Here is a 23,085-nt window from a genome sequence, read left to right on the forward strand (position 1 = left end):
AATAAAGTATCATCATGAGTTATATCCCTTCTAAACATGTTCCCTTTCTCAAGAGAGCTTCACATGCTCAGCTGCATGACCGACTACTGTCATGGAAACACAAGAGAGCTGCGAGGACTTAAGACACTCAAGTTCGGATGAATATGAACACAGGAGTGTAACACACACCCTTTTTTTTTCTCTCTCTCTCTCTTTCATGTCCACACACACGTTACACACACACACACACACACACACACACACACACACACACACACACTTTTTTGCCTTCCTTGGAAACATTTGTCACAAGAAATGCTCCATATCAGATGTGTTTCTTTGCATTGTCTTCATCTGATGAAATGGGCAAAATCTTATGATCACTTCATATATTTTCCAAATATTAAAGGATTAGCGTGTCATTTTCAGCTCTGCGTTTTATAACGTTATTGTCACGCAATTACTGCAGGTGCAGCAAAACTGCTTCAGAGTAGATTAAGTACACATTGCTTACCACATTTAATTTACAAACACCACACTTGCAGTTTTCGGTATCGATAGATATACAGTAAAGTGTCTCCTGCACGATTAAGTGTCACCGCGAGTTTAGAACAGATGAAAAGAGTCAATATTGCATCGAAGAGTTAATCGATAACAATTTCTATTAATTATTACATACGGGGAAATGTCAACCAAGACGCAGCGCAATAAATGTCGACTACAAAATTACGTGACGACGTGAATTTCGTGCCCTTGCCTTTGGCAGTCAGTTTGACATTTGTGTGTTGCCACCCAACTTGTGTGCTTTTGTGAAGTGTTAGCTGAGCTCCTGCTAGCCCGCAAAGAGACCATCACTGCTAGCAAATCTAGTAGAAACACCTTGTCCGCCTCACCACTTTAGACGCAAAAGATACGATCTACCTGCTTCAATATCGCAACAAATGATTCTTTAGGAACACCGATTCCAGGAAGAAACCGCTGGAGAGTTTATCTTTGCAAGACTGTGTGTGAGGAATTAAAACTAAAGCCTGTCTTCTCGATAAGCGCTCCCTTTCAATGAGACGTCAGTGTACAGGGACAGCACAAAGAAGCAAATATGACAAGAAACCAAGAGAACGATGTGGACAAACTATTCAAATACCTACCATATTATGTTTTAAGGCTTCGGTTGGTCTGGGCAAATGAGCTTCTTGGGTTGTTTTGGTGTAAGGCCTAGAAATCGCGTCTTTTTCTCACTCTCCACCCGGAATGCTGCCTGCAGCACAAGAATGGGATCGTCGCGCGCATGCGTAGTGGGTAGAGGGATGATGCTGGCACTTCGAATTGTCGCATGGCCAACCGGAACCGATGCAGATCCTATGGCGACATCTGCTGGTGGAAGACGGTAGTACACGCTTTACCAACACATTTCGAAACGTACTGTTCACACTGCTCATACGAGTTCTAAGACAAGTCATTATTTGAAGAAAAGAATGAATCGATCCACCCATAATCCAAACCGCTTATACCAATGCAGCAAAACTGGCATCAGGTAAGTGCGGCGAGGCTCATGGCTGGTATTTGGGAATAATATTGAAGGGAACACACAAACATCTTAGTAAGCATTGTCCCGGATGCATCATGACACGCAAGACATCACAAATCCACTGGAGCTGAGGAACATTTGTCTTCTGCACACATCTAGGTCTATCAAAATTATATCAGATAATTGAGAAATGTTTCAGTCACCAAGTGCTGTGCAACGTGATTAAAAACCACAATAACATTTATTTGAAACATTTTATACAGGCGGTTGTGTCCAAACCCTACTTACTGGAACTTTGTAGGTGAACTGCACCATGATCTTATCAGACATATGTAGCTCATTTTTTTCAAACATAATTCAGAACAATTCTGAAATGATCTTTTTTTTTTTTTTTTATAAGAGTGATGCGATTTTCGAATCAATGATATTCACACATAAACACCATCCACCGTACATTAAAAGTCTCTGAGCTCTGAAACCCAGTGAAAGAAGTCCACAAGAAAACAAGATCCTCTGTTTAGCCGCCTCCACAGCTTTGCAGGGTTCCTCACTCAGAATCGCCATTCTCCTTCACCTCCTCCTCTTCTTTATCTTCTTCTTCTTCTTCCTCCTCCTCTTCTTCTTCCTCCTCCTCCTCCTCCTCCTCCGAGGAGCACTCATTATCTTGGTCTACAGACGGCATCTTGACGACAATTTCATCATCATTATCATTGACCATGGACTTCCTTCTCTCCAGGAAAGAAGGGGTGCACATTGGTGTGGTGTCCTAAAGGGGAAGAGATGCAGTTTGGTCAATATGGTACTAAAGAAAAGCTGATTAGTTTAAAGTTGGTTTTTCAGCTAAGTTGTCATGGTAGCTACATGTTGGTGCACAAGTTTTATCACATTTGTCACCATGACACAAACACAATAAGCTTAATGCACCACCTTACTTTAGGCACAGTTATCTGACCCCAGACCACAAACACACATCTGAGGTCATTTTCAGTCTGTGCCACACTAACAGTTGAAAGGACATATTGTTGTGCCTCTTACATCACTACCCGCAGACTCATTCAAGGAATCAGCCTTCTTCTTCTTCTTCTGGGGTACCAGGGTTGACTATAAAACAAAAACACAGGGTGAAAATGTCTCCACAGCTTTATGATACTGCAGTTATGAAAACACGCGCACATCCCAATAAAAGTTGAAAGACCATAAGATTGTACAATGAGAAAATAAGTACTGTTAAGTCCTCAAAATACTTTGATACTTTGGCATTAAAAATACATTGAGCATTGCCATATTTTTCGGACTATAAGTCACACTTTACTTTTTTCATGCTAAGTCTTGTGACTTATACTCAAATTAGAGCTCAGACTGGTACACAAAATCCCTGTTTCCGAATCTGATTGACTTTCTTTTTAGTAGTTGGCAAATAGGTGATTACCGCCAGTGGCAATAATGCATCAAAGGTATTTGCCAGCTGTCAAAGGCAAGTCGAAGAAATGGAAGCAAAAGTAGTAGTCATGGCAATTAATGCAAGACATATCGCTAGTTGAGCATGTGGCTTCCTTACACCTCAATAGGTATTTACAGAACCAAAAGGTGCAAAAAACAAACAGGATTCTACCTTTAGCCTTATTGTGAGATGGAATTTTAGTTCAGGTAAGCTATTTAAAACTAAAAAGAAAAACTATTCCCTAGTTAGAAGCTGAAGTTTCAAATTTAAACTGGAACTTAGTTAGCTTCCATCAACACAGGGTGCATTCAGAAACTTACTCTGATACCCTAACACGACTCCGTGAGTGTGTTCGCGGAGGCAAAGCACACTTCGCTCCCATTAATTTCTGAACACAGCCTATGTCATAAAGCAATCAGAAGCTCCTGCTTAAATTGGTTCCTTTGCAAGTTATGATATGACGCATTAGGCTCCGGCACCAAATATACTCTAGTGGGACTTAACAGCCTGAAAAATACAGTCCTCTCATTCTGGCACCCACACAATGAAGCAGTAGAACACAGTGCATCAAAACATGAAAAAGTATTGTTTGTGTTGTTGTATTATTTTCCTTTCATAAATGATAGACCACTACTGTATGGAAGCACTTACAAATCCGGGGAAGTCATAGTCAATGCCTTGTGCTGCAAGCCTCTTGCGGAGGTTCCTCTCTTTGTGCAGGAGCTTTTCAGTCATTTTGGCCACTTGCTCACTTGTGCGCTCCTTGTTGTAGCGGGCGACAGCTGGCTTAGAGGATTTTCTAAAGGTCCTCTCCGAGCCAACAAACAGCTTCTCATGGCATTTTTCTGGTGGAACTACATGACCTTAAAAAAAAAGTGGGATGAGAAGTAAATTAAAAATAAGATGTGGTGCATGTTACCAATAAGCTTACCACAACAAAATTGGCCTGACTAAAAAGTAAACAAACAACAGATTCATATGGATCATGCGCCACGGCCCTTTGGCCATCCAAAACACAATATTTGAGGTAAGCCTGGATCAGAAGGAATTCCAACTGTGTCATGCTATCAGCATCATAGGGAAGAATGCAGTCATTTTCACTTATTAATCAGCCTTTGAAAAGTAGTCACTTGCAGGTAGCAGCGAGCCAAAATTGCAGAGGACTAGCGCCGTATTATACAATTCTTAACAGCAGCGTAATTAATTGGCTTTTTTTTTGTGTCATCAGTTAGCAACTGAACATCACTTTAGGATGTTGTTGTGTTGATGTTGGTGGAAACAGTATGTGATGGCAGTTAAAAATAATAATAAATAAAATGGAAAACACTCAGGCCAGCCTGCAGTCAAGACAGCCGTCACGTTTGTTCTTAATAAATGTAATCTCTCATTTCTATCACATTTATAATTGTTTGCTTCTCAAGTTCAGTTCATTCCAGTCTACATCACTAACCGACTGCTCTGTACCAAGTGACAGGCTAATTGGTGACATTTGCAGGTGCACACACACTACACTCACATTTAATGAGTCTTTCTCCCATCAGGTAATTGTTCATGGTCTCGGCTACAATCTTGGCTACTTCGTCACAGTCATACTCCACAAATGCGTAGCCTTTGCTTCCTCCTGTCTGAAAACAGTTGTATATTAAACCAACAGTTACACAATGGCATATTATAATTTTATCAATAAAGTGACACAATCATTTCTTTTGGTTTGTTAGTGCATGTGTTTTATCACAAGACAATTTTATGTGCAAGTGATTAGCTTAATGCACTACAGGATAATTTAGGCCCAGGTATCTGACCTTAGATCACTGTTACATCTGAGATCATTTTCAGACTGGGCCACTTGTACAAATTGAGACATTTGTTCAGCGGAAGAAGAAAGGCACGTCAGCGCAGAACGCCGATGCGTATGTGGAACTGGGAGTCGCGGCTTGGAATTGAAGCGTATTTACATGGGACAGGAGATGAGAGCAAATCTCTTTTTCATTAATGGACGCTACAGCTTCTTGTTGCTTTCAAACTTAGCTTGTAGCAGACGTGTGCACATTTTCAACATGACGTCTTTGATCCACTGGTGAAAAGGACACTTTGATTCGCTCCTCTTTCATCTATAACTGCTTCAAACGACGTGTATGCAGGAAAAGTGGTTACGATTGCACAACTGTCTGTGTCTTATGTGTTGTGTTGTATTATTTTGTCATTTTATGTTAGCTGTTCTTTTGATGGCGGCGCGGGCACCCACAGTGGCTCCTCTTGTGTGCCCTTGTCTGGTTGAGAGGGAAGAAATTTCATCTGTGCTGTGTGTTGCACATACAGCGCATTTGACAATAAAGTTGTACTTGACTTTATAAAATTTCAACAGGAACTTCCTCTGACCTACCCAAATCTTTTATTTGGACTTTCTCTGAATTCAGCTAGGCTAGGAGGATAGTATTACAGTACAGTCCACCATTAAGCCTTACATTCATAAGATGTTTACCTTTTTACTCCTTGATAGCCGTAGCCGTGAAACTGTCCCAAACTGTTTAAAGTAGGCTTTGAGCTGTGGCTCAAAGAGTCCAAGAGGCAAATGGCCAACATAAATCACCCCAGGTGTCAAACGGTTCCCCTGTAAAATAGAGCAGAAGTGTTTGGGTCCAGCATATGGCTTCATAATACAATAGCGTTGGGGATTTTTTTTTTTTTAATCCAAACTTGGACATTTCAACATATACAAACGGAAACACATTAGTCAATTCACACAATCGATCCAGAACACTTTACCTCCATTAGGCGGAGAAAAAAAAAAATAGTGTGTTTCCGGTAACGCGACCAACCGAGAATTTCGAAGTCAAAAATGCCGACCGTAAAGTTTTTTTTTTTCAAACAACCCTCTACATTTTTGTATAGAGGGTTTACATCGGTGCAAACTCTCGCGATATTCACGTTGAGCGCGTGCGTCGTTTGCCCCGTTGTCTGTCAACAACATTGAATCATGGCGGCGGCCGCGATCTCCGACGACAGTTTAAACCGCGTTTTCTGTGTTACAGTCGCATGCTCGCACCGTAATGTTAAGAAAATAGCATCCATTAATGTATCGAAAAAATACAGCGAACTATTTGATGAACACCACGGGCCGAATATAAACCACGTGAAAATAGCAGTGTCAATGAGCCAACGGTGAGTTCTATGACATTGATTATATGGATATGTCAGTGTTTCAAGTTTTGAATACTTTACCTGACCTAAGATCGATTCGATTCAGATGTATAGAAAAAACACAAGAAACAGTGGCAAAAACAAAGTGTAGATGTATTTGATGTCATGATGAAAACAGCTCGTTCAGGAAAGGAGAAAAACAAAGAATTTCAGAAGAAAACTCCAAGGTAGGTGGGTCTACAAGGTGTAACTAGACTTAAAGTTATATTATTAAATAAAAATGTGTCAAGTACTTTTTTTACAGGCAGGCCAATGGCTCTTTGACTAGGAAAGATGAGTTACTCAATGATATTGTCTGCGAGTTCAATGAAAAAAGACACCTAAGATTACCCAATGGCACAGATGGCGCTTATGTTGTACAGGTAAAGATGTAGCACATGACATGTTTAAAGCTCACAAACACTCAAATACTGGTGTATTCTAAATGGACAGTATATGTTTTTATGTATAAATGTATTATAACGCGCTCACGTGGCAGACCTGGGTTCGAATCCCAGTGTGTCTGTTACATTTGATTATATAAATATGTTTATGTATGTATGTATACATATAATATATGTAAATATTCAATTTAATAATATTGAATATAAATATAAGGTATAAAATGTAGATATAAAACATAATGTATATATAACACAATTTACACTTTTAACTCAAAGTGACTATTGCACTTGTTCAACAATACCAACTCGTGTGCCAAAGCGATACTAACAGGTTTTGAGTTCTGAAACAGCCAGAATGTTTTATGTTTTATGGTTATTTTGTTTACATTTTTGATGAAAAAAATAAATAAATAAATAAATAAAACTTTGTCCTACCTACCGACCCTATGCTTAAATTTCATGGTACCTGAAACACACTATCTTTTTTGTTTGGCCTTAGGCAACTGTTTAAAACAAAACAGATTAAAAAAATCATGTATTTTTTTCTCTTTCGCTCGCACGCCGTCATGCAAGGCACACATTCCTGTATATAGTACACGTCAAAATGGCAAATTAGTAATATCTTAATGTATGCCGCAGAAGCCCTTGTATTACTTTACTCAGCCATCCGCAGTACATGCTACGTATTTGAAATATCGGTACGGTTTGTCATAAACTCAACCCACCTTGTTGGACTTCTTCACCTCCTTTACCTTCTTTTTAAACTCTCTTTCTTCCTCGGGATTCAACGACAGAAGCTGTTTCTCAGGCCGAGAACTCGCTTCTCCTTTACTTCCAGTCATGTCTGCTAGTTATTACAGGGTGGCATGAATTGTAGAATATGAAAAATAAGCTTGTACTTCTACTGATACCACGTTGCGCTCCCCATCCGGTTTACCATGTGGCAACAAAATGACAACAAATCACGGGTTAAACGTTCACAGAGAGGTGTATGAAAGAACTTGCAGCGCCCCCCTTCCGTATGGAGTGATACTAGAGGAGATTTGTTTTTTGTAAGTGGGAACGTTCGTTTTGCGGCACCAGCTAAAATAATGATCAGAGAGCCAACGATACTTTTCTATATAGGTTCTTTAGATCGGGTCCAAAACATAATAGTCATAATTGTTAATAAATAAGAATAAATCACGGTTTAAATCATGTGATGTAGTTATTTTCTTTTGTTTAGTTCCCTGATTTTTTATTGTCTCTCTGACCATTTCACTGCAACATGTGTTGGCTGTTGTGATGAGCCACCCCCATGCCATGTTTCATCATAAATTTTTGACTTGATTTAGTTTAGTTTCGTTTTTGTTTTTATTTATTTAGTTATCCTTTATCGTTGCCATTTTTTTTTGCAATAAAAACTTTGTGTTTATCTTGAGCTCATGCCTTTCTGACCTGCTTCATTGCACTCAGTTATTTTCAGGTGAATGCTTCGAGTCTGTTGTTTTTTTCCCTCCTCTCCCCTATTGTTTTGCTTTCACAGCTAAGATCTTGAGGTCAGTGGCGGTTCTGGGGGGGGGGCAAGGGGGGGGTTAACGGGGGCCAGTGCCCCTGTAGCACTGATTCTGGCCCCCCCTGTGGCCTCCCCTCCGAACGTAGAATACGCAGTGGCGCAGAGTTGCAGACGCGAAAGGTGGAACCAAAGTGCGTGGCTTAACATTCTAGTCGGACCCTTTAGTGTGCTGCACCACTCAAAATTGAGCGGGAAAATGAGAAGTCCGCAGATAAGCAGATGACCACGACACGAGTGCTATTTTCGACACGATTTATATTTTCAATGTAAAATCACAAAACGAAACAAGCCCTCAACAGTAGCATTATTCAGTCTAATTCATCTTCACTTAAACATTTAACGTTATAAATGAAAAGAAAAACTGACATTACATTATATTTCTATATGAAAAAGAAACACATTAATCCAGACACAGAGAGAGAGTCAGATGATGATAGTGATGAGAGATTTGAAGAGGAGCAAGTTGAAAGCACCAGAGAGGGAGAGACAGAGGACACGGGATTCATTTATTTTCAGAGCGAGGACTCAGCGCAGGAAAGGGATACAAATGAAGATCCTGAGAATTAGGAAGATGAGACTGCAATAGAAGTGGAGTGTGAGACACAGACAGAGGATATTTGCGCTTCCACAAGCACTGGACCATCAGGTATGTGATGCTGAAAATAACACTATCCTGTTCTCTGTGTGGGTGCGTATGCGTGTGTAACTTTTTTAGTATCCCATTTTACCGGTAATTTTTATTTTTATTTCACAGGAACAATATATAAGACATTGCCTTCTAAAATTTGGATAATTATATGCATGTAAAACATTTAGCTTCAGTGTATTTGCAATTTTAGTCCCTGGTCAGGCTTGAGAATGTATTAATTTATATTTATTGAATACAATAAAAAAATAATTCATACAATTAATAAATAGTATCAATCAATACATTTTAGACACTTGAATATGTCTGAGTGCCTCAGCAATCTAAGTGTACCGGGTTAGTGTATATGCTGTGTCCATGCAGAACTTGTGTTTACATTTATTTGGTTTGTCTTTGTCCACAGACATCAGTAGATGTAAAGAGGACCCGCCAATGCAGCCAGAGCTAAAACAGTTTCCCAGGACCCTGATGGGGGACAGGAGAAGGAGCTTCAAGGCAGGCTGGAACCATATCCACCCCTGGCTTGAATATTCTCAACAGATGGACTCGGCGTATTGTTACGCTTACAGATATTTTCGCCCTCCTAATACTGTTTTTTTTTCTCATCACTGTAATGTTATGACTACAATGCTTTCAAAGTTTGATGAAATAAAAAGTCAAATAATATTTCGAATTTGTCTTTTTAGCCCTGGGTTCAATGTGCCCCTCCATCAAAACCCCCGGCCCCAGCCCGGCCCCCTCAGTGAAACTGATCTAGAACCGCCACTGCTTGGGGTACTAAAAAGCAAACCACCAGGCTTCCCGTTCTGTCTCCCTCTGTTAGTTTTTGTTTTTGTTTGTTTCTCTTGACTGATTGTAACTAGGAAGGTAAATTCCTTGTGTGTTTTACATACTGATTCAGATTCCCCACTCCACTCACTGGAAGAAGAAAACATTTTGCATGCTCCACTTTGTCTGTAATATTGTTATTCGTACACCTCTGTCTAACATTATATCCTTTAAAATAATGACAATAATAATAACAAATGAAAGATAAATCAAAAGAGGATAACTTAACATTGGTTTTTAGTCTGTAACAGAAATCAATTTGTCTGAAGTTAAAAAAAAATTAAAGTCAGCGCCACCTACTATAGTGCATGTGCAATTACACTTTTTCTAGTACAGCCAAAAAAGCATGCCTATTTGAGAAGGACTGGCTTTGGGCCACCTTTTGCTTGTTCACCACCATGACTCCTGGATGACTTGACAGGAACAACGAGAATTACATTTGAGTGTTGGTTGGACTCCACGTCTGTGTTAGTGATGTAAATGGCACCCAACACGAAATAATGTACCGTATTGGCCCGAATATAAGACGGCCCTGATTATAAGACGACCCCCTCTTTTTCAAGACTCAAGTTTGAAAAAAGACTTTTTGAACACCAAATTAATTTTTATACAGAAAATAATTACAGTACATCTGAAACAAATGATTATAACAATATATTTGAGAGAACAAGCATGTTATTTTGCCTCATTCAAATCTTAATATCTGAACATTTAAATATGTAAACTAAAGTGCAATCACATTCGTAAATGAATGGCCTCTGGTTTTTGAAATGTAAATTACATCATAACTTCTCCTCAGCTGCCGGTTAACCTGGCCGATGTTCGACCCACTTTTCTCCAGATTGTAGCTATGTTTCTCCATTTTCTCTCTCCATCTATCTCTTCTATTATTTTCTTCTCTTTTCCTTCTTACCGCTATTTTTTATTTTTCTTCTTCGTGCTACCGCTGTTTTTATTTTTATTCTTCATGACAGGGTTTCACTTTGGCCTGGGGAGTCAAGTTCAACGTTCGCTTCAATGATATCTGGCGCCATCTAGCGTCGTGCATGGGTATAATTTCTAGACCCCGAATATAAGACGGCCCCGACTTTTTCAGTCTTATTTCAAAGCAAAAAACACCGTCTTATATTCGGGCCAATACGGTATTTTTTACATCATGTATCGCCATGTATCTGTCATGGCAGCCAGCAAGGACGCAATAATTATCTTGGCGCAGTTAATTGACCTTTGCTAAGAGGAAATCATGATTAGTGTAGTGGTTCACTGTTCTGACTTCTGTGCAGGCAATATGGTTTCAGTTGCTCCTCTGTGTTTGTTTGTGTCAACATAACTGTGCTTGCTGTCTATTTCTGTGTGCACTGCAATTAACTGATGACCAGTCCGGGGTGTAGTCTGCCTTTTTCCCCCAAATCAGATGCCACGTCTCTGTGACAAGGAAGATTGTCTGGCTCTATGTAAATAAGCGTTTTATAAATCAGCATGTATTGTATTATATTGTATTGTATTGTATAAGATTGATGGATACGAAGAATAAAAAGAGTTGTTTGATGGAATTTATAGTAAGAGACATCATTCAAAGCCATTTCATTTGAAGTTTTTTTGTTTTTTTTCCTGGTATCTCTTCATAAAAATCTTTACGAAAATGTTTTGGGAGGTATTTTTTATGGTAATCTTGACCATAATAGGGAAAAAAAGTCGATTGTTTTAGTTTTGTGTCATTATGAAATACCGTCCAGTGGAGAACAGAAGGCGGGCCACAGAAGGGGTGGGAAGAATAAAAAAGGGAGGTGGAGTGCTTGTTAAAGTAGCATAATGAGGTGAAGCAGACGCTTGATTCTGATTTACAGTTCACACAGCAATGTAAGCTGCTCGAAATAAATGCAATGGCAACAAAAATTATTTACTTTACAGTAAATGGGAGACCAGAGCAAGCTGAGTTCCCGGTGAATTGTCCTGCTCAGGATGTCAAAGGTAAGAGCAGAGCATTTACTGCCTATTTTCATTGTGTAATGTGTTTGTCTGAATTCACCAGTAATGAGTTTGGAGTTTCTGAATTGAAGGGTTCTGATTTTGATTGTGATAGTGGTAAAAATACACAATGTTTAACTGGTAATGTGAAAGCAAAGTGAGACCTAATGCACACAGAACTCATAATGGTTTGGTCATGGAAAGAATAGCACAGGAGCTTTCCAACGACATGCAGCTGCCACTGACAGCTCTTCCGTCGGCATGGTCACTTCCCTGTCCTACAAACATTATTGGTGTGTTTTGTTCTGAGTGCTGCGGAAGGTCAAAAGGGTCTAATCTGATGACTAATAAAAGACCCCTACCAACCACTACATTTTGAATGTGACTTGTCAACTATTACGCAATAAGATTGGTAAAAGCTTAAAGCCTAGGCGGGCCTACAACTGTTGAGTATTTCGTGTGCAATCAAACATTTTAAAGCATTTGCGCGTGAAATGTTCTATCAAGAAAAGCAACATTGAATGTCTGTATAGATTCTCGGTCACACAAGTCATGATATCTGCACAGGTTGAAATGAGGCAACTGAACGGCGCTGTTTCAACTTGAACCCAGAAGGCTTCCGTTCTCAATCTTCAGGGAACAGTTCCCTTAGGTCTCGGGTGGCACTGACTTTGATAGTGAAATTTCGCAAACAACCAAGCAAAGTTCATTTGCCTTGAGTCAATGGAAGAGCATTGAATCTTAAGAAACGGCAAAAACTGAAGCAATCTTTCCAGATCTGTTCCGATCCGCAGCTGAAGCCGGTCCACATGACATCTTAAAGCTTTACAATCCTAAAGGCAACATCATCAACATCTCACCCAACCTGGAGCCGAACAAGCCGAACACTTGCTACAAACTCGAGGTGGTGGCTTCTGGCTGCAACAGTGAGCCATTAGGTAGCTTTTCCTTGGCAAACAAAAAAACAAGTAGCGTGTGTATGTTGCCTTCAAAACATTTGACATGACATTTATGTTTGTTTTTGTGGTGCAAATAAGGTGTGGAGCTTGCTGGTGCACTGGGATTTGATCTCTCATCTATGGAGAAAAGGTAAGACCTCAAACCTCAAAGAACAAGTTTCAAGTGCAGCATATGAAATCAGTGAACGCTATATGACAGCAAGCTAAATGTACCGGTACATTTCCTAGCCTTTATTACATCATTGTACAAAGGAGTTGAATGTGTAAAGGCAATTATGTTGTTCCGTCAGACTCAAAGGCCTGGAAAAGAAAATCCTCGATGAAGCAGGAACTACACCTGCAGTCATCTATGAGATGAAGAAACAGGTGGATTCATTCCGGGAGAAACTGGAGGTGAACAATTGTATTTCCCATTTTGAGGACAACTACTCAACTCACAAAAAGTTAAGGATATTTGGCTTTCACGTGAAATTTCAGGACGAACCTCAAATGCATTCAAACCTTTACAGATGAAATTAATGTAACCTTCTCTAAACTTTTGAATGCACATCTTAAATGTTCCAGTACTTTTTGCACAAGTTGCTGTTCTCGAACAAGGAGTTTAATGGCAAAATTCATAACAGGCGTTATGACAAATGACTTGAATTGACAAATAAGTGTCCTGCTTCAATTACAGCTTGAGTTTAAACAGTCGTCCTTCATCGTGCTGTTCACATTTTGACATCATGAGACGAACACGACACCAAACAATGGATCAACAGTACCTTGCCATTGTCATGCTTCAAATGGGACGTTCTCAGATGGAAGCGGCCACTAAGCTTAGAGTGTCATCAGCAGGTTGCAACAGAGATACCGAGAGACTGGAAGACTCACAGAAAGATGTAGAAGTGGACATCCTTTGGCCACATCCCATGCTGATGACCGCTACATTGTGAACAACGCCCTGAGAAATCGGATGATGAATGCCACTCAACACATTAATGCTGGATGAGGGGCCAGTGGGACTCAGTGTTGTTCTCTGACGAAAGTCGATTCACGTCGAGCAAAAGTGATGCCTGCCAACGATGCAAGGAGAGTGCACTGCATCAGCCATTGTTGTCACCGGATGAGCTTTTGGTGGTGGCAGTGTTAGTGTGGCAGATGTGTCCATTCATTACAGAACTGCCCTACACATTGTGAATGGTACAATGACAAGCCCATACTACCTGTATAACATTATTAATCCAGTGACTGGGCCCCGACATGAACAACACAGGCCTAATTTCATCTTCATGGATGACAATGCTGCAGCTCATCGAGGTCGCATCATCAGGGAATGGCTGTTGGAGGCTGGTGTACCTCAAATTCAATGGCCTGCACTTTCTCCAGACCTGAATCCTATTGAAAACCTGTAGGATCAGCTGAGTCGCCGTGGAGAGGCTCGGATCTGTGCACTTCAGAACCTCAACGACCTGATGGCTTCCCTTCAAGAAGAGTGGGATGGCATGCCACAGCAGACAATAAGTCGACTTGTGAACAGCATGAGACGTCATTGTCAAGCTGTAATTGATGCTAAAGGGCACGTTATGAGTTATTGAGACGTTAACATTTTTTGTTGTGGTATACCCACCTTTGCTGTTTACGTTTGTTTCAATTAATTGTTTGAGATGAGGAAATCACCAGTCCATCCTTCTACTTGAATGTCCTACATTCATGATATGATATCAACTCTTTATTTAAATGTCACTTTTCATTTTTATATTTCACCTCAAAGCCAAATATCCCTAACTTTTTGTGGGTAGTGTATATTTTGTCTAATACATCTCAGTACCGTACTTTAAGAAGCATGTACTGTCGAGCTAATGTCAGTCTTGAACCAATTAATTTTAGACTGTGGAGCATCTTAGCTGGCTTGGGTTATTCAAGGACTTGTCAGAGGCAGCGCACAAGCCCTCTCCATTCTACCACAAGAGAACATTGCATAAAACAAAAGAGGAATGTGAGCATGTGCGTGAAAAGTTCCTTCAAATGAGGCATGTGCAACCGTATAAATACTTCACAAACAGTACCTATATTTGCATGAACAAATGTCTTCTTTTCTTATTATTATTGTATATCACCCTCATAGCTCTCTGGAGGTAACGGAGGAAGTGAGGCAGTACTTGAAGACGCCAACATTTGACAACTGGTAGGTCTGGATTTGGCACCTTTAGCCAAGTGTATTAACACTTAGGTAGACAGTTTGCTCATGATTGTCGTGCATCTGGAAAGTATTCACAGCACCTACATTTTTATGCCACAGCCTCACTGAAAAATGGAATGAATTATTTTTTCCCTTAAAAAATGTACACACAAAACTCCATAATGACTTCTTCTTCTTCTTTTCCTTTTGGGTTTTCCCTTCAGGGGTCACCACAGTGAATCAGTTGCCTCCATCTAACCTTGTTTTGTGCATCCTCTTCTGTCACTGTCCTCTTTCACTACATCCATAAACCTCCTTTTCCTCTCGGTCTCCTGCCTGGCAGTTCAAAACTCAGCATCCTTCTCTCGATATATACACTCTCTGTCCTCTGGACATGTCCAAACCATCTCAGTCTGGCTCATATTGTTTCCACTGATCATCCTTGAGAGGTTCCTAGATTTTAATTGGAATGTACCTGTTCTAAACTGAGTTAATTGGACATGATTTGGAAAGACACACACTTGTCTATATCAGGTCCCACAGTCGTCAGAGCACAAACTGCAGATGAAGTCAAAAGAATTGTCCATGGACCTCCAAGATAGGATTGTCTTGAGACACGAATAAGGGGACGGGTACAGAATAGTTTCTGCTGCTTTGTAGGTTCCACTGAGCACAGTGGCCTCCTTCATCCATCAATGGAAAGCGTTCCAAACCACTAGGACTCTTCCTAGAGCTGTCCGCCCATCAAAATTGATCAATGTGGGCAGAAGGGCTTTAGTTTGGGAGATCAGTAAGAACCTCTTGGTCACTGTGTCAGAGCTGCAGCGGTCCTCTGTGGAGAGGAGAGGACTTTCCAGAAGGACAACCATCTCTGCAGCACTCCACCTGCCTGTACTGCAGAGTTGCCAGACGGAAGCCAGGCCGTAGTAAACGGCACATCCCCGGAGTTTTCCAAAAGGCACCTGAAGGGTTCTTAATAAGAATAATAATAAGAAAACCTTTATTCGTCTCACAATAGAGAAATTCCCAATTTACAGCAGCAAAGTTATGAAAGGAAGAAAGTAGAAGAACAAAAAGTATAGGAGCTGCTGGAAAGGCAGCCACTCTCACGGCGCCATCTTGAAGTTATAATAGCATAACCCATGAGAATTACACCATGAGAAAGAAAATTATTTGGTCTGATGAGACAAAAACTGAACTCTTTTGTGTGAATGTTTGCCGGAAATCAGGCACCCACTCCTCACCTGACCAATCCTACGATTTGTTATTTTATGTTAAATGTTCTGTGAAGTGTTTTGTTACAGCTGCAGTTGTTGTGAAGCACTATATAAATAAAGATGTGTGTATCCCTACATTGAAGCATTGTAGCAGCTGCATCATGCTATGGGGATGTTTTTCAGCGGTAGGAACTAGAAGATTACTAGTCAGATTGAGGAAAAGGTGAATGCAGTAATGAACAGGGACATCCTGGTTGAAATCCTGCTCCAGAGTGCTCAGGACTTCAATCTGAGGCGAAGGTTTACCTTCCAATAAGAACAACAACCCAATGAACACTGCCAAGACAATGAAGGAGTGGCTTCAGGACACTTCTGTGAATGTCCTTGAGTGGCTCAGCCAGAGCCCAGTCTTGAATCCGATCAAACGTCTCTTGAGGGATCTGAAAATGGCTGTGAACTGACGCTCCCCATCCAACCTGATGGCAGTTGAGAAGTGCTGCAAAGAGGAATCGGTGAAACTATCCAAAGATAGGTGTGTCAAACTTATGGCATCATATTTAAAAATACTTTTAATTACAGACAGAAATGCAATAACAAAACACTGAGAAATGGCTGTGAAGACTAACAAACAATATCCACTTTTTTTTTTTTTTCAATGGCTGTGAAGACTAACAAACAATATGCACATTTTTTTTTATAAATTGAAAATAATTGCACAAAAAAAATCACATTGTCATTATGGGTTGTTATTTAAGGTTTAATAAGGTGGTAAACATAACAAATTATGGAAAAAGTGAAGTGCTGTTAGTACTTTCCGGATGCGCTGTCTGTCAGCCTCTCTGTGTTTCTGAAAAAGACGTGGTCTCTCATTCTGTTCTCATCTCAATATCAATACGCCTGCAGAGGGCTCACATATCAAAAGGCTCCTGAGTGGCTCAATCAACACCATGTTTGAAGTGGGTACAATGTGCATTGCATTCACTGAGGTTGTTTCATCTGCCCAAAACCTTTATAAGCAAAAACAACAACAAAAACAGATGAGATTTTGTGTGTGTTACATCGTGGTAAACCACAGTATTTTGAAAGACAGTAGTCATGCAGACATCCAAATGATCAGGAATTCAAAATTATGCTTTTTATTCTGTTTTGTTCCTCCTTGTATTATAATTCCACAATTACTGGGAAATATTACATGGTCACTGCCTCTTCTGAGATAGTTTTTCTCTTTTTTTTGTGGTGAGTGCAGGCAATGGGAGGATGCGGAGATAATGGTCCTTCTGCAAGTCATGTACACAGACTTAGATTTTCTCACGACCTACAATATTGAACCTGAAGTGTTCCAACAGTTCCTGTTTGAAGTGTACCGCAGATACAACAACATCCCCTTCCACAACTTCAAGCATTGCTTCTGTGTCACCCAGATGGTGAGTGGGTCGCACACGTGAGCACAGGGAGAAAGCGAGAGATCGTGATAGAAGAAAAGCAAAACAAATGTGTCCTCTCTTGCACAGATGTATGGTTTAATCTGGTTGACTGACCTGAGAAGTAAGATGGACAGCATTGACCTGCTCATCATGCTGACCTCTGCAGTTTGCCATGATCTTGACCACACTGGCTATAACAATGCATACCAGGTAGCAACAGCAAATCCATGACAACAACAAAAACATCTCATGAAAGTCATCAGCCTTACAGCATCCTTGTCGGAATGCATGTCCTCTGTTTCCTTTATTGACTGTAAAATGTGCATTTAAACCATGTAATGCTACATTCAGACCAAACGTGAAATATCGCGTCACCCTGCGTGTCTTTGCATGTGTTTGATTGCGGGGGAACTCCACACGGGTTGCTTCGAGCCGAGGAGGGGTGCCTCCTCCTCTTCCTGAAGAAGTAAAAAACGTTTGAAAATCGCGACTGAATCAGGTGGACATTGGTTGTGTTACTTTAGCTGCTAAAGGCTATCTTGGTGGACCGTGAACTGCTGGAAACAAGTCAAATACACTCATCAGATGCACCAACTCCCTCGCTCCTCATTGTCCAAGCCTGCTCCTTTTTAGCGCAGTCCGAGCAGAATATAATGATATTGTCCCACATCAGGGGTATCCAACCTTGAGGGCCCCCATCCAGCACATTTGACATTCAATTGATGGCCTCTCAGAGATTGATGATGAGCTGATCATTTGAGTCAGATGTGTTGGAGGAGGGAGACACTGAAAACATGCTGGATAAGGGCCCTTGAGGACCAGAGTTGGACACCCCTGTCCTACACTGTTTTTATTTCACCATGCTGTGTGCCTGTGCTTATGTTGCTGCATGTGACCTTGTAAGGTACTGATAGCAGACCTTGTTAAACAGTTCCAAGTGACTACAGACCTCAAAAACCACCTGTAAGGGACGCTGTGTGTAATGAAGTATACCTTTGAAGGTGGTGGGCTGCAAGACGATTTGTGACAAAACTTGAGCGAATGGGCAAATGTGTGGGTTTTTGTCATGCCACCCTGCAACGCATTGCGGCAAATGTGTCATTTGCACCTCCCTGCAATACATTCACAGTCGACCGCCCGAACTCCATTAACTATACATGAAATAGCACCACCAGAAATGCTCATCTTGTACTCAGTCTTTACGGCGCACATAGCACATCATGAGTCTTTGTAAGAAGTGCTTTATAAATAGATATTTACTGACAAACATTAATTTTCTGCAATCCATTCTCACTTGCAACTGAGAAAACGCATGGTATGTATCCATATTCCAGATCAATGCTCGGACGGAACTTGCTCTACGCTACAATGACATCTCTCCCTTGGAGAATCACCACTGTGCTGTCGCTTTTGATATACTGGAGAAGGTACAACTTTTCAACAAAGCCATGAAACATGTTCACTAGGAGGTAAAATAAAGTGAGTGGTAAAGCAGCAGCGATTGAATAAGGGCTTTGTTTTGTCTAGACAGAGAGCAACATCTTCAGAAATCTGTCTCTGGACCAGTACAAACGGATAAGGGAAGGCATTATTAAGTGAGACCATTTTTATTTTCTTTGTGTGAACATCGTCATTCTCCGTCCAGAATGGTTACACAACAGCATATGTTTTTTGAAACTGCAGGTGCATTCTGGCCACTGACATGACAAGGCACAATGAGATCCTCAACAAATTCAAGTCCATTCTGTCTACGTTTGATTTTGACAACAAGGATCACAGAGATGTGGTAAGAGATGCCACTTTTTTGTACTCTGATGACTATCTAAATCCCTCTACAAACTGTGGAATCAGATTTTGATGAGTGTTTTTTTTCTTACCTCCAGATTTTGCTTTTGGTATCTCTCCTAGAATTTATTGTTTTAGGAGCCATTTAGACAGCATAGCCGTAAACTGAAATGACATAAAACAGGTGATATGCTGACTGTCAGTCAAACCCTACCAATGGCACTTTGGAACCTCAATGCAACCTTTTGAAAATAAAGTGAGTGTTTTTGGTAAATGACAGAGTTATCATCTCTGTCCGAATGCTGAAAATGGCGGACACGTCGTAGGTTTATGTTACAGTTCACGACCAAACTACACAGTAAAGCTGCAGTAGTTAAGTTCATGCTTGTAAGGCTTAACAAGAAGAACTTCACAGAGTCATTGCTGACATCCGTCAAATTGAGAACCCACGCATTGACCAATTCGGAATACTTGTTAACAAGGCGCCAGGATACTTCCGGGTGGCAGAACGAGAGTGACTACTGCTGACCTGCACTGAAACGATGACAAAAACTTCTATTTGGGGCCGGACTGCCAGAGACACTGCACTTCAAATTGTTTTTTTAATTTTTTGATTTGCTAAAAATAAATAAAGTCAGCAGAACCTGTTATTGAGGAGCATAAGAAGATATATTGTCATAAACTGTTCTACAGTGAAGATATCAAAACTGCAGGTGGGGCGCAACTACTTCAAATGGAACAGATTGGCTACAAATCTCTATCATTGGGTTTAAAGTTCAAGTGTGAAGTGTGTGAAGTTTGAAATTAGTTTAAGTGAATGTCTGGCTGTGTTGACCGCCCCATTTCACAATCAAAAGAGCATGTTAGCCATTAATCTAAGCAACAGAAAGCTCAAGCGATAATAGCCTTTTGCAGTTACGTAACAGGGAAATAGGTCATCTAACAGATTGTAAATCAATCATGGCCATCAGTCACTAAAAACTAAACTCAGTGGTTGGCTAGGTTCCTTTAGGAATAACAACAGTAGTGATCAAGGTCAGAGTCACCTGAATTAGGCAGTCCTTCAGTGATCATGTTAGATGAGAATGTTTACCTATTCTATTTTTACTGAGTTTACCTGTTGAAATGTAAATTATGGCCTGTGTTGGGTCTGCCTTAGCAGTTTAGGGTTAGGGTCACATAACGTTTTTTCAACTGGCACTTCACTGACATTGCAACTACGGCAGAAGATAAGAATTCCCGTAGTACTCAGCAAGAAGAAAATTATGTACTCATGTTGTATATTCCACTGTTTTCTCAATCACTCTGCCTTAATCTAATGATATGGACGGGTTGTTTTTACTTGTGGTGCCATTTTAGAATGCTTTGGCTTTTGCCACCCAGAACGACATTTTCCGTCACAGTAAATGATCTACGCTCTGACGGTGGTGGTTTTCAAAAGACTGTTTTGACCATGAGGCCAAGCAGTTAGTGCGTGTGCAAGTGCTCTTTTTTCTTTTTTTTTGGCCTGACAAAATACTTGAGGTACCTTTTGCAGCTTTTTCAATTTTCCTGGAAACATCTGTCCATCAATCCATCCATCCATCCGCGCTTACACTCACACCTCGGGACAATTTACAGCAGGGGTGTCCAAACTCGGTCCTCAAGGGCCGCTGTCCTGCATGTTTTCCAGCTCTCCCACGAGCAACAGAGCCGGTTGATGATCTGATCATCTGAATCAGGTGTGTTAGAGTAGGGAGAGATCTAAAACAGGCAGGATATCTCTCTCGAGGAACCGGAGTTCCCTTCCGCCGTTCGATACACTGAGCCAATGGGAGTGCAGCACTCCCACCTGGCGGCAGCAACCCGTTACTTTCTGGGCTCCACCGTGCACTTTGAATCATTTTTCCGTCCGACAAAGATTAAATATGTCACAGACATTACATTAACTATATTCCACAGACCGTTGAACGTCATCGTGTGCAGTACATTTATGATAAAAACAAGTTTATTGGCGATAGAAAGACAAACGGCAACGTCTCTTGTTAGGAGTGCATGCGCCAACTGCCGAAGGTGGTCAATTCATGGGTCCATTGTCACGGCTCTACGTTCAATGCCTCTCTTCACTTCTTGCCGAACAAGAAGTACAAATTCAACTATTTAAATGATGATATAACATGTAATTATTGTATTAAAAAGGAAATCAAGGTAACGCTGTGGAAAAAATATGGAACAACTCCTGAAAACTGTGGAAAATGAATTAACCAAATTAAAAGACTGGTTCGACAGAAATAAACTATCTTTAAATTTAACAAAAACTAAGTTAGTTATTTTTGGTACGAGACCAATTAAAGACCAAGTTAAAATAAAGATAAATTCAATTGAAATAGAAAGAGTTTATGAAAATAAGTTTCTTGGACTAGTAATAGACACCAAACTATCCGGGAAGCCACATATTGATAATGTTAAAAGGAAAATATCCAAAACCATCGGGATACTCCATAAAACTAAGGATGTGTTGAATATGAGTTCCTTGTACACATTATATTACTCATTATTACTCCCATATATGACCTACTGTGTGGAAATATGGGGTAACGCCTGTAAATCAAACACACTCCCTGTCTTAAAACTACAGAAAAAAGCAATCAGAATAATCAATTGGTCTAAATATATCGAACCCACAAATCCACTATTCATCAAATCAAATACAATGTCACAGTAAATGATCTACGCTCTGACGGTGGTGGTTTTCAAAAGACTGTTTTGACCATGAGGCCAAGCAGTTAGTGCGTGTGCAAGTGCTCTTTTTTCTTTTTTTTTGGCCTGACAAAATACTTGAGGTACCTTTTGCAGCTTTTTCAATTTTCCTGGAAACATCTGTCCATCAATCCATCCATCCATCCGCGCTTACACTCACACCTCGGGACAATTTACAGCAGGGGTGTCCAAACTCGGTCCTCAAGGGCCGCTGTCCTGCATGTTTTCCAGCTCTCCCATGAGCAACAGAGCTGGTTGATGATCTGATCATCTGAATCAGGTGTGTTAGAGTAGGGAGGGATCTAAAACAGGCAGGATATCTCTCTCGAGGAACCGGAGTTCCCTTCCGCCGTTCGATACACTGAGCCAATGGGAGTGCAGCACTGCCACCTGGCGGCAGCAACCCGTTACTTTCTGGGCTCCACCGTGCACTTTGAATCATTTTTCTGGCCGACAAAGATTAAATATGTCACAGACATTACATTAACTATATTCCACAGACCGTTGAACGTCATCGTGTGCAGTACATTTATGATAAAAACAAGTTTATTGGCGATAGAAAGACAAACGGCAACGTCTCTTGTTAGGAGTGCATGCGCCAACTGCCGAAGGTGGTCAATTCATGGGTCCATTGTCACGGCTCTACGTTCAATGCCTCTCTTCACTTCTTGCCGAACAAGAAGTACAAATTCAACTATTTAAATGATGATATAACATGTAATTATTGTATTAAAAAGGAAATCAAGGTAACGCATGGAACCAAAATGGAACAAAGTTTAATGTATGCACAGTAATTTCAAGGGTCCAACATTCCTTTTCACATGCACAGAACAGCCAGCAGGGACCGGCAGTGGCTCACTTGCCAGCCCTGACCGCTGATGCACAGTTCTGTCTGCAATACATTAATCCCTCGCTATAACACGGTTCATCTTTCACGGCTTCACTCTTTCACTGATTTGTTTTTGTACAGATTTTTTTAAACAATGCATTGTGTTCTGCATCCTGATTGTCTAAGGCAGGGGCCCCCAACCTTTTTTGCCCCATGGACCGGTTTATGTCAGACAATATTTTTCAGAGACCGGCATTTAAGGTGTGGCGGAAATAATACAACGAAATAATATGGTATGAGCTGCATGAAAACTGTGGCGTTTTCGAAATATAATAATAAACACAAGGAGCGTCTAATCTGGCCGCAACACTCCGATCGCTATGGCAATGTTTAATGCCTTCAAAATACGATACAACGCAAATTCAAAGTGCATGAAAATGACGAC

General features: G+C 40.6%; 3 protein-coding genes across 32 annotated transcripts in view; 1 reads left to right on the plus strand and 2 right to left on the minus strand.

Moving 5' to 3' along the window:
• The window catches only part of clasp1a (cytoplasmic linker associated protein 1a), an 83,637-nt gene extending 82,380 nt beyond the window's left edge, over positions 1-1,257 (minus strand). For all 27 annotated transcript variants that reach the window (XM_019892003.1, XM_019892007.1, XM_019892006.1 and 24 more), the window contains exon 1: positions 1,125-1,257. The gene's annotated coding sequence lies outside the window, so the exon portion shown is untranslated. The remainder of the gene's footprint in view (positions 1-1,124) is intronic.
• A 457-nt stretch (positions 1,258-1,714) lies between these two features.
• On the minus strand, positions 1,715-7,484 carry nifk (nucleolar protein interacting with the FHA domain of MKI67). Of its 2 annotated transcripts, none has more exons than XM_019892036.1 (7): positions 7,255-7,484; positions 5,428-5,556; positions 4,462-4,570; positions 3,597-3,808; positions 2,540-2,605; positions 2,132-2,270; positions 1,715-2,092 (listed from the first exon to the last, which is right to left on the minus strand). In XM_019892036.1, the coding sequence occupies exons 1-7, from the start codon at positions 7,369-7,371 to the stop codon at positions 2,052-2,054; spliced, it is 813 nt and encodes a 270-aa protein (XP_019747595.1). In that variant the 5' UTR covers positions 7,372-7,484; the 3' UTR covers positions 1,715-2,051. The 2 variants fall into 2 exon arrangements, with proteins under 2 accessions (XP_019747595.1, XP_019747596.1); XM_019892037.1 differs by having other exon boundaries at positions 1,715-2,082; positions 2,122-2,270.
• A 3,875-nt stretch (positions 7,485-11,359) lies between these two features.
• The window catches only part of LOC109528950 (high affinity cGMP-specific 3',5'-cyclic phosphodiesterase 9A), a 13,033-nt gene continuing 1,307 nt past the window's right edge, over positions 11,360-23,085 (plus strand). The window contains exons 1-11 of one of the 3 annotated variants that reach the window (XM_019892032.1): positions 11,360-11,529; positions 12,303-12,464; positions 12,564-12,615; positions 12,776-12,878; positions 14,355-14,497; positions 14,593-14,652; positions 17,110-17,287; positions 17,375-17,497; positions 18,622-18,714; positions 18,815-18,882; positions 18,971-19,073. In XM_019892032.1, the coding sequence (XP_019747591.1) occupies positions 11,442-11,529; positions 12,303-12,464; positions 12,564-12,615; positions 12,776-12,878; positions 14,355-14,497; positions 14,593-14,652; positions 17,110-17,287; positions 17,375-17,497; positions 18,622-18,714; positions 18,815-18,882; positions 18,971-19,073 (1,173 nt within the window). In that variant the 5' untranslated portion in view covers positions 11,360-11,441. The remainder of the gene's footprint in view (positions 11,530-12,302; positions 12,465-12,563; positions 12,616-12,775; positions 12,879-14,354; positions 14,498-14,592; positions 14,653-17,109; positions 17,288-17,374; positions 17,498-18,621; positions 18,715-18,814; positions 18,883-18,970; positions 19,074-23,085) is intronic. The other 2 variants (XM_019892034.1, XM_019892035.1) reach the window with 2 other exon arrangements.

This window comes from Hippocampus comes, unplaced genomic scaffold (assembly GCF_001891065.2).
Source record: "Hippocampus comes isolate QL1 unplaced genomic scaffold, H_comes_QL1_v1.1 scaffold310, whole genome shotgun sequence".
In the NCBI taxonomy this organism is placed as follows: domain Eukaryota; kingdom Metazoa; phylum Chordata; class Actinopteri; order Syngnathiformes; family Syngnathidae; genus Hippocampus; species Hippocampus comes.

Bases quoted from the DNA above. Each gene is read 5' to 3' on its own strand.
- nifk (XM_019892036.1), bottom strand. From the start codon at position 7,371: ATGACTGGAAGTAAAGGAGAAGCGAGTTCTCGGCCTGAGAAACAGCTT. The intron at 4,571-5,427 runs GTAAACATCTTA...AACTGTTTTCAG, and splicing joins GGCTATCAAGGAGTAAAAAG to ACAGGAGGAAGCAAAGGCTA. The intron at 2,271-2,539 runs GTAAGAGGCACA...CTTCCCCTTTAG, and splicing joins ATGAGTCTGCGGGTAGTGAT to GACACCACACCAATGTGCAC.